This window comes from Melanerpes formicivorus, unplaced genomic scaffold, assembly GCF_026170545.1.
Source record: "Melanerpes formicivorus ecotype bairdi unplaced genomic scaffold, bMelFor1.0.p_v2 SCAF_59, whole genome shotgun sequence".
Taxonomy (NCBI): domain Eukaryota; kingdom Metazoa; phylum Chordata; class Aves; order Piciformes; family Picidae; genus Melanerpes; species Melanerpes formicivorus.
Window position 1 is genome coordinate 3,147,290 of NW_027142411.1, and position 16,824 is coordinate 3,164,113.

General features: G+C 45.7%; 1 protein-coding gene across 3 annotated transcripts in view; it reads right to left on the bottom strand.

The window, feature by feature from the left end:
• CMTM4 (CKLF like MARVEL transmembrane domain containing 4) overlaps nucleotides 1-16,824 on the bottom strand; it is a 54,110-nt gene that overhangs the window by 18,481 nt on the left and 18,805 nt on the right. The window contains exons 3-4 of one of the 3 annotated variants that reach the window (XM_068161638.1): nucleotides 11,178-11,276; nucleotides 2,169-9,873 (exon numbers count right to left, since the gene is read on the bottom strand). The exons of 1 other annotated variant lie outside the window; for it this stretch is intronic. In XM_068161638.1, coding sequence (XP_068017739.1) covers nucleotides 9,700-9,873; nucleotides 11,178-11,276 — 273 coding nt within the window. In that variant the 3' untranslated portion in view covers nucleotides 2,169-9,699. Of the gene's footprint in view, nucleotides 1-2,168; nucleotides 9,874-11,177; nucleotides 11,277-16,824 lie in introns of those variants that run through there. One more of the 3 variants, XM_068161640.1, reaches the window with a different exon arrangement.

A 16,824-nucleotide genomic window follows, 5' to 3' on the forward strand; every position in this document is an offset into this window, starting at 1 on the left:
GAGTCTAGTTGAGAGGTGTCCCTGTCCATAGCAGGAGGTTGGAGCAGCTGTTCACTGAGGTCACTGCCAAGCCATTCCATGAATTGGCTGCAGCACATTCAGTAGACACTGGAGATGCAGGGCTCTTCCTTGGCTCAGTTGTCTATTCAATAACACTGTCAGCAGCAATGCCTTTAGGCATGCTGTACTCTCAGATCTGCCGGGGGGGTTAGTAATTTCTTTTTCACATTGGGATACTAAAAATCAACAGAAGCAGCAAAGTGCTTATTAGTTGCTTCAAAAACTCTTCAGCAGGCAGGCAGTAAATTGCCTGTCCAGAGTGTTCTGTTATTAGCATTCAAGAATTTGATGGTCTCATTTATTTCTAAGCTGTTTGCTCCCTGGGTCAAGTACCTGTGTAAGATTCCAGCCTTTTATTTAAGAGGGCCTGTTCCCATGATTATAACAAAACACACTGCTGTGTCCTGTGAACAGAAGAGAATTGGACTACAAATACATCAAGCCAGTTCTGATTTGGAGGGGACTGATTCAGTCTATAGTTTGTCTCCTGCCAGCAATACTGCACTGAGCTCAGAGGGGCAGAGGAAAAGCCTGCTTGGGTTGTTCAATTGTTTTTCTGGGTTGGTTTTTGAGGGGATATGGGGGGGGGTGTTTGGGTTTTTTTTTTCTTCTTTTGGTTGGTTGTTCTTCCTCATTTGACAAGAGCAAAAGAGCAGCAGTGCTGGGGTACCTGCAGCCCAGGATACACCACACAAGCACTTTAACCCTTGGACTGTAACAGCATCAGGTACACTAAGGCCTGACCACTAAGCAGGGCTAATGGATCCACACCACAGGGGCTCAGATTCTACCACAGAGGCAAAATGAGCCTGGCCACATTGTAGCAGAGAAGGTGTCCCAGGATGTGACTCAGTGGAGTCTTCCACAACACATCAACAGTACCACAGCCTCTGTCTAGCTCCACACACCTAGTCCCTAAGCAATGCTTCAGGAGCATCATCCCCACTGCCACATCTTTCCACAACACCCATTCAACCCTCTGGACACTTCCACAGTTCCCACCCTTAACAACTCCCAGAGACCAACAATTCCAACTGCATCAGCAGGACTTGCAACCTCCAGCCCATGAGGTGGCAGAGCATTACCCACTGACTGCAAAACTCCCCTTCAGCCCAGTACCTGATGCTGCAAACCACAGGACTCTGCATTTCAGCCCCTCACAGCAGAGCAGATGGAGGCATTTCCACAAGAGCAATCCCACCACAGCCACTTTGGCAACAAAGCAGCTCCATCTGCTCTCTGCTACATAGAGCCTCCCCAGCAAGGACTCTTCTATGTGGCTGCTCATTTACAACCTACCTGGTTGTTCATTAACTTCTACATCTATGAAATGTGACTTGCTAGGGATTGTGGCAGCCCAGCCCAGCCCTCTATTGTCTCAAACTCCTGTGGCAGGGCAGGGCTGATAGCCCCTGAGGAGTCTGTTAACACAGAATCACAGCATTTTAGGGCTTGGAAGGGACCTCCAAAGATCATCCAGTCCAACCCACTTGCCAGAGCAGATCCACCTAGAGCAGATCACACAGGAACACATCCAGGCAGGTCTGGAATGTCTCCAGAGGAGACTCCACAACCTCTCTGGGCAGCCTGCTCCAGGGCTCCAGCACACTCACAGTGATGAAGTTTCCCTTCTGTCCTCCTGGCACCTCCTCTGCTCCAGCTTGCCCCCACTGCCCCTTGACCTGTCATTGGACATCCCTGAGCAGAGCCTGGCTCTGTCCTCCCCACACTGCCCTGCACATCTTTATCAACAGCAATGAGGCTCCAACTCCTCTGCTCCAAGCTCAAGAGCCCCAGGTGCCTCAGCCTGTCCTCACACAGAGGATGTTCCACTGCCTTCAGCAGCTTTGTGGCTCTGTGCTGGAGTCTTTCCAGGAATTCACTGAGGTCTTTCTTGACCTGAGGGGCCCAGAACTGGACACAATATTCCAGATGTGGCATCAGCAGGACAGAGTAGAGGGGAAGAGAACCTCTTTCAACCCCCATGGCAGGGTCTTGCTTAGAGAGTGCATTTAGGAAGGGCACTTGCTGGATTGTCAACTGCCTGCCCACAGCACTTGGTATAATGAGCTGCTGTGTTGCCTTTAGAAATGAAGAGAATGTTTCCATACTTTCATGTCCATTTATTAAACAGGAAGTCCTTCACAAATGATTCCATATCATATTGATCAAGATAAGTGTTAGAAAACTACCATTTTCCCTACATACAAAAATACAGACTTTTACCACTACGAAGACATGATCAGAAGAGTACCATGAAAATCCAGAGAGCTCAAATCTTCAAATCTCAGAGAGAAAAGAAAAAAAGGAAGGAAGACAACTACATTAGAAAATAAACAATGTACAAAAGGTATTGTGCCCATATACAAAAGACTGGAAAAACAAAATGAGATTTAGAACTGATAAATACACCACTGAAATTATGCTGCAACAGGATGGATTTCAAACCCAAGGCTGCTTCCTCCACTGCCAGACAACTCTTCAGCTTATGGGTTCTGTTTAGCATGAACACAAGAGAAAAGAAGCACACAAGAGACTGGAAAAATCATTTCTGGTGTGAAACCAGCTTGGGGGTTCCATGTTCTTGTAGAGCTGCTCTGCCTTTGGAATTGATTAATGTGAACAGCACAACTTTCACCTACAGAGCTGGGAGATGGAAGCTGGAGCTGAGCATACTGAGCAGACAGTGATCACAGCTGGTAGGTGCTGCTACAGACAGCATCCACCTCATCAGCTGGTCCTGGATGCAGTTTGAGAACTTCCCAAAGAAAGTCCTGTCACATTGTTTTGAGGCTGCACCACCTGCATTTGCTGGCTTGGGATACTCCTGATCAGGATTTGGTGAGGAGAGAGCACCTGATCTGCAGTCCCCTACGTCCTTACTCAGGCAAAATTCTGCCTGAGCAACAGGAAGAGTCAGGTTCTGCACTCAGGGTATGCTTGGACAATTCTCCTTGGCAAAACATCACCATTTTTCTTCCTTCAACAGCAAAACACCAAGGGCATTTCACAGCAGAAAAGGCAAATTGCACTGCCTTTGCTCAGCCCAGGATGGAATTCTCTCTGGTACCCCTGAGCCTTGGCAGTTAAAAATCTGCTGGTGTAGGGCCTATATCCCTGAGGGATAAAGTCTTTCAGACCTCCTCAGACACCATAAATTATAAGCTAGAATCAAAATGTTTAGGGTAGGCCTGCTGTGCTTTAACAGAAACAGCAACAAGGCTACAGATTTCCTCCACTGAGCATCTCCATCCATAAGCCTCAAGCAAAGAAATCTGGAACACCTCCTAGCTTCCACCAGCTTCAGCTCCATCTCTCAGGCAGCAGCTGAAGGCAGAGCAAAAATGCTACAATCCTTTGATTTGTCAGAGGATGAGATTTAACTCTCTAGTGCACAAAAAGGGCAGGGGGATGACTGCAGCACCCACAGAGCTGGGATCAGTGGAGACAAAGCACAATGAGACCAGAGCAGCTCTCCTGACCCACGATACAAAAATAGTGTTTCTCCTTGAGAACTTTCACACCTCTGCTTTGTGAGCAACGAGTCTTGACACCACACATGGAAGGCACCCTAGGTGAAGCAGTTTTTCAGCATTTGTTTACAATTCTGTGAAGGAAAACTAAAAATGAAAAAAAGCAGCCATACCAAGTGTCAACTTGCAAAGCCAAACTGAGCAGTGTGAGAAATAAATACATACTTTACTATTTTACTGGGGGTTCCTGAACCCTTAACAAACTTCAACATATACAAATAGTTTCCAAGGGACACTAACACAGGAGAAAAGTCTAGACAAGAGATAAATGATTAGCTAAGTGATTTGTTCTCTTATACCATAAATGTGTCTTAAAAGTAGAGAAATCCTTTTAAAATGGAATAAATTTGCCACAATATATAAATCAAAGTATTTTCTTACTCCAGACCTGTGATGGGTGAGTTAGAGCTGGATGAGCTGGAGTGCCAGGATATGCTCTCCCTCCACAATATCCAACGAGCAGGAAGCAGTCAACATTCACAATTAAAGTACAAACAGTAGAAAAAACAAAGGTATCAACTCTTGTAGGAAAAGGGTGCTGGCCAGAACCACCTGAACCTGGGGACATCAGGAAAAATCTCACACCACTATAACTATTCAGACAAGTCTACTTTGGGGCTTGAAAGGTTACCAAGAGTGACAAATCAGCCTAGTTAAGAGCGAGTGTTTTCTGTCAAACACATGAAGGTTTTCATTAAACATGCCTACTGAGACCTTTGTCCACAGCAAACCAGAGACAATCCCCTGCCATTTCCCATCCTCTCACCAGCAGCCTGTGCCGCTCAGCAGAGGCAGACGGTCAGGCTTTGTTCTGCTACTCGCATCCAGACCTTAGTAAAACAGCTGTAGGGACCAGCCCCAACCCACCCAGAAGAGAAAGCCCAGCTACTGTTAGATAATCTGGCCACTGCCTTTGCAAGTGCTCCTGTGCCCTCACTCTGCATTCCTGAAGGCAGTTCCCACACCCTTCCCGAAATGCCAGTCGGTGTTTCCACACGCTCCCTGGGAAGTCTACAGACAAACACACCAAAAAAGCTCTAAGTTATAAATATGTCAATCAAGGTCACTCTGTATACTGCATATAAAATTAAATAGCTTCTGTCTGCCAAGTATCATTTAAAAAAGGAGTAGCTCTGCCTAGTTGTAAAAAAATACTTCTCAACCCGTAGAGATTAAAAAAGGCAAATTCCCCTAGCTCAGCCAGCAGCCAGCACACCCAGAGGGGCACTGGCACCCTGGGGAGCTGAAGTCACATCATCACACTCATGAGAAACAGACAACTGTCCTTTCTGGGCATACCTAAGAACACTTTAGCAAGCTGCACATCCAAAAAGTCAGGTTGTGTTGCAGAGTGTAAATGTAAAGGCTATCAGATATCACAGTGCCAGCAGAGCTGCAGGAGGACTGTTAGAATACAAATGGCTAAATTGCAGACATTGTAAACAGACCAGGGAAAAAGAAGAACAGAACTACTAAAGGAACCCTTTCAGGTTGGACAGCACCACCCACTCTGACACTGTCACACTGATCTAGCCAGGTGGTCAAGTGGCCAACAGAAAATAACACACTAGGAAAAGCTCTGAAGTGGCACTCAGAGTCCTCCTGACTATCTGGAGAAACTCATTTTGTACCTTACTCCCTCTGTTAAGGAGAGGACTATGGCAGAATGTCTACAAAGTGTTTCCCAGCATTCTGCTGGGTTTTCTGCCTATTTCACCTTAGTTTGTAAACTCTTCTGTTGCTACTAAAATTCATACACAGAACATCTCTACCTGCAGGGTCTCTCTGAGCTTTGGTGGCCCTCCAAACAATCCATTTGATGCTACAAATAAGAACTGACAGCACAGTTGTCAGAAATGCTACATGACAGCTTTGCCCAGTTCAGTGGGAGCAGGAATTTGTCTGAAACCATCCTTCCTTCTAGACACAGAGCCCTTCTGATGCAAGCATCCATGTCCTGCATCTGTAAATCAATGCCTACACTGCAGCTGAGACTCATACCAACCTGTCATCACACCTCAGCTTTTGAGCTGCACCACTAACAGCACTTCAGCTGTACTATTCCACAGCCCTGGATTTAGGCATGAACACTTCTACACTTACTTTTACTGCTGATTCAAGGTGTTTCTCTTCTTCCCTCAAAGTGCAGATGTCATAAAACCATAGAATGGCTGAGGTTGGAAGGGACCTCAGTGATCATCTGCTCCAACCTCCTGCCATGGGCAGGGACACTTCTCACCTAGACTCAGCTGCTCAAGTCCTCATGCAACCTAGCTGTGAACAGCCCCAGGGAGGAGGCATCCACAGCCTTCCTGAGTAGTCTGTTCCAGAGTCTCACCACCCTCCTGCTGAAGAACTTCTTCCTCAGCTCCAGTCTAACCCTGCTCTGCCTCAGATTCAAACCATTCCCCCTTGGCCTGTCCCCTAGGCACCCTCATGAAAGGTCTCTGTGCAGCCTTCTTCTAGGATCTTTTCAGCTATTAGAAATCAGATTTAAGGTCCCCCCAGAGTCTTCTCTTCTCCAGGCTGAACAACCCCAGCTCCCTCAGCCTATCCTCACAGCAGAGGTGCTGCAGCCCTTGAATCATCTCTGTGGCTTCATTTTGGCTTTGAGTGCTTTAATTCCTTCATGCTTGCACATCCCTGCAGCAATGTATGGTAAACTAAGGCTGAGCACCTATCCTCTTCCAAAACCAAACAACAGTGCTGCTGCTCCAATCACACCTCATGCTTTCATTCATCTTCTGATGTCTGTGCATACGGTGCAGAGTCTACCTTCATTTCTACATGCAGGAACACCTGGGACCTGGGGGCTTAGTCTGATGAAAGAAGGCTAAGCAGAACCACTGAGGATTCAAGCATCCCATTCCTACAAGGTCCAAATGTTCAGTTTGAATTTAGTTGTACTTACAGTGGCATTTGAGTCCCTTTATGAAGCTAAACAGTACTCTCGGGAGACAGAAATAACCTCTGCTTGCTCAGCAATTACAACTGAGACTTACTGCCTGGGAGAAGCAATTCCACCTGACTGAATCAAGGTTTACATTAAAGTTAAATGTTCTACCCTCGTTTCTTTCTCTACATTTTTCTTTTTAAATAATGACTGCAAGTTGGATAACAGTCTTGAAACATTCCCAGCTCCTCAAGACACCAGGGAGAATTCAGCTGGAGGGGGATTAAACACTAAATGCAACCATGCATGTATCACACGATGCTCAGTTGTCTCACAGCTACTCGATTCCCTTCTGTATCATTCAAAGAGTAAATCACATCTCTGCAGAGCAATAAATGCTTCACTTAGAGGTTTAGGAAGTAGAGACTGTACAAAACTAAAATTCTCTTTGATCCCCAAAAGAAGGAAATTATAAATTTACATTGTTCTGGTTTACAAAGTATCTGATTTTGGAATTCTGCACTGAAAGCTGTGCTCAGCTCAAGCCATGGGGTAAATAAATAAGGGCAGCCCTCTCCAGACCTTGTCATGAACCAGCAAACAGGACACACTCCCTACAAGAAGCCTCCTCCATACATCACCTAACTTCTGTGTCTTGATCTAAGGTGAGGGCTCCACTCTGAAAGCATGGATCTCCTGGAGGACAATATTCCCTATAGGAGCTGGGGGACCTGTTTGGGTCTTTTTGGTGTGGAAGTGTAGTTGTGGTGGTTGAGCATTTTGTCATTGGCTCATTTGGTTTGGGTTTTAGTTTGGTTTTGTTGTATTTCTGGAACAGGTTGCCCAGGGAAGTCATGGATGTCCCCTCGCTGGAGGTGCTCAAGGCCAGGTTGGATGGGATCTTGAGCAACCTGGGCTAGTGGGAGGTCTGCTCATGGCACAGGGGGGTTGGAACTGGATGATCTGTGAGGTCTCTTCTAACCCAACCCATTCTATGAATCTATGAATGTGTTTGGGTGGGTTTTAAACAACCTTTAACTTTTTCACTCTCAACTGCTTTAATGCCAGTTCACAATTAAAAGGGTCTTTAAATAACTGACAGTATCTACAGATCCTCCCCACACTCTGCCAAGAGCAGGCAGGGTGCTGAGAAATAGCAGGGCTGTAACAACTGCTGTACTTGCAATAGTAAACTTTACCTCATACTGCACTGGACACAGAATGGTCATCTGCTTTTCCTGCACTGCACAGCAGCCCTGCTGAGACACCACCTCGAGCAGATGTGCATCTTCTAAAGCCAGCACTAGAGTGTGGCTTAGGTGGGTTGAGCTTTCTGAAGCTGCTGCTCCCTGTGGCATTAACTTTCAATGAAGGACAATAAAATGTTACTACAGCAAGTGGCAAACCATCCTTCACTTACAAAATGCAAGTGTTCATTAAGAACTCTCTCTGAATCTTAATCTCCTAGCCACTAAGGAGGAATGCACTGTGGACATCAGTTAACTGAAAGCAAAGAGACATGGCTTTTGTCAGGCAGAATTCTGGTGCTTGCCTCCAGCGTTGCAGCATTATGCTCACACCTGTCACTACCCCGGGTATCTCTATTGATCTTTTGTTAGTTTAAAACTTGTTTAGAAGTGACCTGTCTGCAAGGTACCGCCATCAGTTAACTGCTCTCATTCACCCAAGAGTACAACACAACGTGGCCAAAGGTGAGATAAATTCAGGCATTCATGGGGCACAGTTGTGCTGGTTGCAAAGATTTCACCAGCTGACACCAGAAGGGGATTCAGCTCTAGAGAGCTACTCCCATACACATTCTCCATGTAAGGTGCAAGCCAAAGAATGGATTCTGCACATAAAAACCTATCAAACCCCCAAACCAAATATCAATGGACATCTTAACTACATTATGACATTATCTGATTACTGCAGAAGTACACAAAATATCCTTCCCTTCAGTGGAAGTACAATTAAAAGGAGAACTGCAGTTAGCTAAAATACTGGGGGGGAATAACTGACTAAACACCCATTTAAAAAAATAGCAATTTAAAGATCAGTTTTACCTACTACCAACAGTTCTGATTTTAGCAGAAACAACCAACTTTCCAAACAGGAAAACAGTTCTCTTACATGAATCAAGGTATTGCAGCTTCAGAAACACTTTATAAGCACATCATCTTTTTTTTTTCTGGCTAGTTCTTGCTTACCCCTAAGGCTTCTCAGCAAGGTTGAACCTTAAAACAACAACAAAGGAAAAAAGAAGAAAGCCATGACTGGAATGCAAGTGTACTGGATAATAATCCCTTCTTTCCCTACTGTGTCCCTCAAGCCCCTTTTCTCCACCCTGCCTCCCAAATGTATTCATTTTCCCATTTCAGATGGGAAATAAAAGGTGCCCCAACATCAGCAGATGACCATGAACTTGCACTGGGTGCATTCTGGTGACCTTGCAGGGAATGTTTGCTTTGCACACAAAGTTCAAGGCTGGCCACACTAAAGCATGAATTGAATATGGCAATTTCAGAACAACCCATAGGGGAATTACCTCTGCTCTACAGCCATCAAACAAAGAATGGGAAATTGTTGTCCATTTCAACTCTGGAAATGCACCAACAGGGAAGCTTCAGCAGATCTTGCAGGGGTGGCTCAAGCTGCACTGCTTGAGGATGGATACAGAGCTTGTTGGACACAAGATATGGCTAAAGTTATTGCTATTTGCACCTCACTTCCTTTTCACTTGTATTAAATTGGGTTTGGGTGGATTTCTTTGCTAGATTAACCAAGCAATGTAGTGCTGGTCTTAGTGTTTGTGACAGATGACGGAGGAGTGGCAGAACACGTTTCTGAACACACTTTGTGGTGGAACAGGTACATTAAGAGCTTGCACTTGGGAGAGGGAAGGAAAGTACCGTGCAGTTAGTCCAAACCAAGTCTTCAAACCATATATATATATTATATAAGCTATATAATATATGTGTATATATATGAACAGCTTAAAGGGATCCTGCTTTCCATTGACCAACAACATGAGAACAGCTTCTGACTCAAGGCATTGCTGCACAGATGCAGGGCTGGGCATTCTTTACCACCATCTGATCTTCCTTTTCTTCTTTAAATAAAGCTAAAAAAAAAAAAACCAAGCCAAGCCCAAACCCCTTTGTTGCCCCAGGGAGCTGAGCAGTTCGTCGCAGCTGCAGGTGGAGGTGGCTGTCACGCGTCGAGCCGCTGGATCTCGGGGCGGTGATCCACCTCTCTGGACTCTGTCCGAGCTCGGATGTAGTCGCTGCTCTGACGACTGCTTTGCTGCCTGCTGCTCATCCGCCACTTTTTAACAGCTAAGTAAGTGTTCACAGCATACACTGCCATTGCCAAGAAACCAAAGATCTGCAAGAAGCAGAAAGAACTGTCAGAGGCAGCGTTGGAGACAAGAACAATAGCCGTTTCACAATACAATCCTCAGAAGCCGGGGGTTCGCCTTTATTTGCACTGACAAACGATCGCGGCCTGGAAAACTGATGTTTTCTTCTGCAAGCAGCTAAAGATCTGCAAAAGCAACCAAGACCAACGATTGCAGAAGGAGTTCTCTGACTACAAACATGACAAATGAACCCGGCAAGGCAACTTCAATGGAGGAAGCTCTTGTGGAGAAGAATGCAGCTCATTCCTCAGGGTGCACACAACAGTGAAGCACTGGCAAGAGAACAGACACCCAGGCCAGACACCCAGCCTGCAGAAGGAGCTCATTTGGGGTTCTTCCTGTATGCTTCTGCAGAAGAGTTCTGGGATTCTGGAGCACTAACCCTATGGGGACAGGCTGAGAGAACTGGGGTCATTCAGCCTGGAGAAGAGAACGCTCCAGGGAGACCTCATAGCAACCTTCCAGTGCCTGAAGGGGGCTACAAGAAAGCTAGCAAGGGACTTTCTTTACAAGGGTGAGAGGGAATGGATTTGAGTTGGGAGAGGGGAGATTAGGAAGAAATTCTTTACAGTGAGGATGGGGAGACATTGCAACAGGTTGCCCAAGGGAGGCTGTGGATGTCCCCTCCCTGGAGGTGCTCAAGGCCAGGCTGTATGAGACCTTGAGCAACCTGGGCTGGTGGGAGGTGTCCCTGCCCATAGGAGGGAAGAGTTGGAACTGGATGATCTTTAAGAGTCTCTTCCAATCCAAACCATTCTAGGATTCTTTGATTTTCAGTGTCCAGATGTGAAAGAAGAAAGGTTGCCAACTCAAGCACAAAATTATTTGCCTGACTCGCCTGTTGTAGATACAAAAATCTTGAAGCACTGCTGGACTCTGTAAGGAGCAAGAATTCAGCAAATTATGGGTACAAAGCTCCAACTCCTTGTGGATATTTGGCTCTATTTTTTTTTTGTGTAGGCTTGCAATACAGAGCAGAATCATCTAAGCTAGCTATAGAAAAAAGGAGCAAGGCAAGTTCAGCTGCTGAAGTGTTCTCCAAGTCATTTTTCTCTTTGTTCTTGCTCAAGCCTTAAGACAAACAACTCAAGACGGCAATAGTTTGAAAATCAGAATTACCTCAGAGCCAGCTATAAAATCAGAAGTAAATTGTGATGGCAAAGGAAAGAGGAGTATTCAATGAACACGAGGGAAGTCAGTCTTAGTTTTAATAGAAGAGAAGAGTCATGCATGAAGTTTACAAAGTCACATATAAAGTTTAAATTCTTACCACAGCAGCAATTTCTGCTCCAGTTTTATGGTTTAAAGCAGCAAGTACTACAGAGGCAATGAAAAAGAAGAAAGTGCTGAGTCCAGTGTTGACCAGATCCTAATAAAAAGAATAAATTCATTAGCATGACTCAACAATGATTCTTTGCTTGCCTTTATTACAAGTGATGAAGCAGAAGATGGTCAGAACAAGAACCACAGCACTACTGCCCCACTTCCTGTGCAGTTTGCCACTTACTCAGAGGGAGGCAAAGCTGATTGCAGAGGAAGCACAGCATATGTGCTCCTCACTCTGAGAACCAAGTCACACAGCATGAACACACGGAGCACCACTGCAGATTCTGGATGTGTCACCTCCATTCCTGTTGGGCTTATTACAAAAGTACTGTCAGCAGAAGCAAGGAGTAAAGCTGTTCTACCTCAACTGATCACACAGAATGGCAGGGCCTGGAAGGGACCTCTGGAGATTGAGTCCAAGGCAGGGTCACCTAGAGAAGGTCACATAGGAACATGTCTAGGAGGCTTTGGAGTGGCTCCAGAAATGGATACTCTACCAGCCCTCTTGGGCAGCCTGCTTCAGTGCTGTCACCCTTAAATAACTTCCTCCTCATGTTTAGATGGAGCTTCTGATGTTCACATTTGCGACTGTTACCCCTTGTCTTGTCACTGGGCACCACTGAAAACAGACTGGTCCCATCGTCCTGACACCCACCCTTGAAGTATTGATCAGCAGAAGTCTCAGCGGGGAAATCTCTTCCATGCTGAAGTAACCTAAATATCCAAGCTGAGCACTGCAGGCACCCCTTGCTCTGTCACATCACAAGAGTGCTCCTGGCACTGCCCAGGTAACAGTCACCAATTTTTCTACCAGCTCTTAGAGGCTTCACTGCAGAACAGTGCATGTCCTGTCCTGCTTCTCTGGCTAAGAGCCACTTAACTGTGAGAACACACAGATGCTGTAACATTGATTGCATGGATGGATGCTTCAAGCAGACACTTTAGAACATATGCTCAGCCACACCCCAGGGGCACATACTTTTAATGCAATTGATTTCTATTCATAGAATAAAGTTGGTTTCTTAAAAAGCTGAGACTGACACAGTCTTTCATATCCACTGATCAGATGATCTGGCTTCTGAGAGCAATGACACCAATAACACTGTCATACAGCTAACAGTAACATCACAGATGGAGGGTTCTAACCCAAGTGTTGGCACTTATTCTTGGAGCAGAAAGGCAAGAGCAGCAAAAACACAATGGATTGGGATTAAATCAGAGCAGAAGCAAACCAGAAGGAACTACAGCAAGAACCCCAGAAGTGAAGGACACTCCCTGAAATAAGGTAGCTTTTTTCCCACGTAAGGGAAAAGGAATAATGGTGACAAGAAAAAGAAGAAACTAATTGAAAGAAGATGAACCATTTCAACCCGGGCCCTGATGCAGCTGAAGTTCCTGCTATTATATTTATAGACAAAGTAAAAACCACATCACACAAAGGAATCTCTGCTGAAATGACAGCAGCCTCATGAGACAGGGTGCTGTGCCATAAAACACTGCACAGAGCTGCCAGCCATAACACACAACAACATCTATGCGCTCAGTCACATCCCCTCCAGGCTGCTGCTGCTCCCTTGCTCCCTTCCAAAATCATTTCAAGAGACTGACTTCTGGTTACTTGCAAGTTACTCTGTTCAGCCACCAGTGCTCCTGTAAGTCCAAAGCCGAGTATCCAAGGACATGGATTTGCTAATGCCACCAGCAGCTCAGTTCTGTCCTGCTCAGAAGGGACTCCTCCAAGTAGCTCAGGCTGCCCAGGGGCACATCAAGTGATTTAATTTCTAATTATTTCTGAGTTGGAATACAAGCTCTGCTAGACACAGCAACTCTGCTGTAAAGGCAAATCAAGTTCCTCAGGGAATGCTTCCACAATCTCCACTTCATTTGGGTTCCTTGAAGATCCCCTGCCTGTCTCCCCCTCGGTTCTCTCTGATGCTCCTCGCTGCTTTCCCTGGGTTTTGCCATGAGCAGCGCTGCACACACAGGACCAGCAGTCAGTGTCACAAAGCAACAGACCTTAACAGCAGGAAATACCAAACCATGCAAGATTTCTTGTATTTAACATTTGTGTTTCTTACAGAATAAAGCATCATTTCCACCAGAACTGTCCCAGAAGAGCAGCAGCCCACAGGAAATCTGACCTTTTATTTTGATTTATAAAATACTCATTTTTCTCCTTACCAGCTATTGCTATTCTGACAGCAGTAAACACTAACGTGAAGGATAGTTTCATTTCTCATTCAACAGCCAAGCAAGCCAAAGAAAACCAAGATGTCCTTAAGGAGCAAAAAGGGAAAAAAGTAAATTTACAAAAGATTGCCCTGTGCAGGACTTTGATGAACTACAGCTTTGTAATTACACTCTTCAGAGCCAAGGCTGGAACAAGACAGTTTCTCATTCTGGCACCACATCACATTTTCTGCCAACTAATTCCAGTATCAGTTGCTTGCACACAATTTCATCACTGCAACAAGTGAAGAAAATCCCAGCCCTGCAGAGATGATGAAATCAGTGGCTGTGTTCTGTGCTGTGTGAAAACTTCTCTTTGTTTTCTAAGAGAGACACCTGGCTCCTCATGCTTCCTCCCTGTAGCAGTGCTTCCCTGGGACTAACTCCAAGCTAATAAGCTGGCAGAATACTGATTAGAATGTGTTCTGTGCTCAGTTCATGGAATGACAGAATGGGTTGGGTTGGAAGGGATCTTAAAGGTCATTCGGCTCCAACCCCCTGCCATGGGCAGGGACACCTCCCCCCAGCCCAGGCTGCTCAAGGCCTCATCCAACCTGGCCTTCAACACCTCCAGGGAGGGGGCATCCACGACCTCCCTGGGCAACACATTCCAATGTCTCACCCCCCTCGCTGTACAGAATGTCAAATAAATAGTTTCTTTTCAATTCCAGTATTCTCAGCTATTTGCCATCTTTTCCCTTCCTGCTCAAGTCATCTCAGGTGTCAGCCCTGGCAAAAAGGTCCTGCGGCGTGAGGGTTGCTCCACTCTGCAGGGGGAGGAATTGTCAGAGAGCCTGGGAACCCAGATGCAAATTTACCAGAACACCAAAGTTAATGCACACATTTCTGTCCTGTCCTCCCCCCACCCTGTTTCCAGGGGGCACTGCACAAGTGTGTCATGCACCCACTTTGGCTGCAGTATCTTAAGCTCTCCCTGTAGATCACACAAGATGCAGATGATGAATTCTTCTCTTTTTTTGGTTTAAAGGATAATTTTGCCAAACAAAATGATAGCAAACACTCAGTTATTAGCTAACTCTGAAACCAAACATTTCACAGCAGCAGCTCATCAGGCAGGCAGGAATCTCTGCTGTAGTTTGCTCTTCATTCCCCTGTGCCACTTGCTGGGCTCCTTGTAGAACAGGCTCCCTTTTGAGCTGGGAAGTATAAAGGAAATGGAAATTTCCACTGACAGGTTCCCCAGCTTTTGCATTTTTGCATAACATTGACAGTGCTGCACAGCACAGCCAAGTGACTGTCCCTTCACCTGCCTATTACAACCCTGCCTCTTCCCAACAAGTTTTCTCTCACCATCTCCCTGTTTCTTCCCTGTTTCCCTCAGGAAAATGTGAAAATTGTTGGCAAGTCTCTAATTAGGACAAAACAAAGCCTCTTTTCCCCAGACAGCTAAAAATACATCTTTCACAAAATGAAGTCAATTTACCTATCTGTTAGCTGCTCTTTGTCATTCCAACCAGGGAGGGTAGACACCAGACAATATATCCACAATACAGGAGAAAGAAGAGGAATTCCAATCAAGTTCCTTTAGGAAGCAATCCTGTGTTGGACAACAGCAGCTGATGGCTTGGTGCTTTCTAACCTGTAGGATCCTCTGAAAGCAAATGGTTTCAAATGCTTCCTAGGAAGTCTGTGTGAGTGCTGTGTTTAAAGACTTCTTCCTAAATTTAAGACCTCTGAACTCTTCCAAGCACTGTAACAATCACCTCTCCTCACCCAGCCACTCACAGCAAAGTCTGAGGCTTCTCACAAGGGAAGCATCCATTACTAAGCCTTCCGGATTTTCTTTTTCAATCATGTGTATTAATGAATTTATACACCAGCAGGAGTCACCACCTCCTAAAGCCTTCAGAAAGTCTGTTGGTCAGCTTCTCATCCACCAGCACCCCGGGAGTCCTCCTCTGCAACCACAAAACCAGAACACCTACGACAAACCAACAAGCAAACAGATCAAACAAACCACACTAGAGCCGGCTGGAGCTGTAAACCCTCTTCTCTCGGGACCTCTAGCAGAGAGCCATGCAGACAAGTACCACTGGCACTCAAAGCAGCAGTTCTTCTCAAATGCCAGAAATCAGAGAGGGTGAAGGGTCCCACCAGTTACACACTGGGATCTCCTGCATGATTTAGTGGGGAAAGGCCTCTAGGGAGTTGCTTTCAGGCTTCTGCACTTAAAGTATGTTCAATACATTGTCAAAGTGCTCTGGCAGGCAGCAGGAGCGTGCCACAGGGGGCAGGGGAGTGTCAACAATGGAACAAAAAGGTACAGACATCCAGAACCAAAGGTATGCAAAGCCAGTGAATTGACTCTTCCAGAGGCAGAACAGCTCTGTCATGAGCACCATGCATACCACTCTGGGGCCTCTTGAGAAAGTCTTGGTTCTGCTGGTGTGATGTGACCGTCACGTTTTGTGTGACACTCAGGACGCACAAGAGCATAACAAGTGTGTGTGAAGTACCTACCAGCATGCACAAAACTGGGGTATGAAAAGAGGGTCTTTAGTTCCTGGTATCAGCTGTCAGGCTGCTGCTGCAATGCTCCCTGAACAGCCAAAATGGCAACAGGGACTACCTTCTCTCTGCAGCTTGCCACTGAGGTAAGTGGTGACATCACCAGCAAGGAGACAAAAGGAGCAAAGGCGAGACAATCTGGTAACACTCCAGTGGTTCTACTGGGTTTTGTTTTGCAAGCCACCTGGATCTCTCCCACCCCAGTTTCCTATCTCAGTTCTCAGTCCATCAAATCTATTTACCAAGCATTCCTAGGAAGAGTTCAATCATGCATCCCCAGGGTACAAGGGATCTTCTAATTCCACATTCAATCTCACTTCAGACAAGTCATTTAGGCTTAAAAGCAACCACTGCAAATGTCCAAACAGCAACATTCATACATTACACTTTTAAAAATACATAGAGAAAATAAAAAGTGATGCAGAAGTCTCAAACCCTCTGAGCCTGGCCTCCAACAGTCCTTACAAAAGTCCTGTCCTAAACCAAACCAGAACATAGGCACATATCTATCGGTACTACTCCAAAGAGTTGATGTAAATATTGTCCTTGAAGCTGACAGATTTGCTAGAGTGACTTATGTTGATTTTGTGCCCTGTGTTTATGCAACCCAATCCGAAAGATTAACTCACAATGCAGCATGGAAAGAGACTTGTAGAGAAGGAATGTGCACTGCCAGCAGTTCCCTTCCTGAAAGCCCTCCTCTTGGAGGCTACACCAAGCACTGCCAGTCAACATTCAACAGTTGGGGCAAGCAATTCAACACACCTGATCTTCACAGAGAGCACATCACTTCTTACACTGCTGCCCCAAGACAGTATTCATCTGGGTAAGAA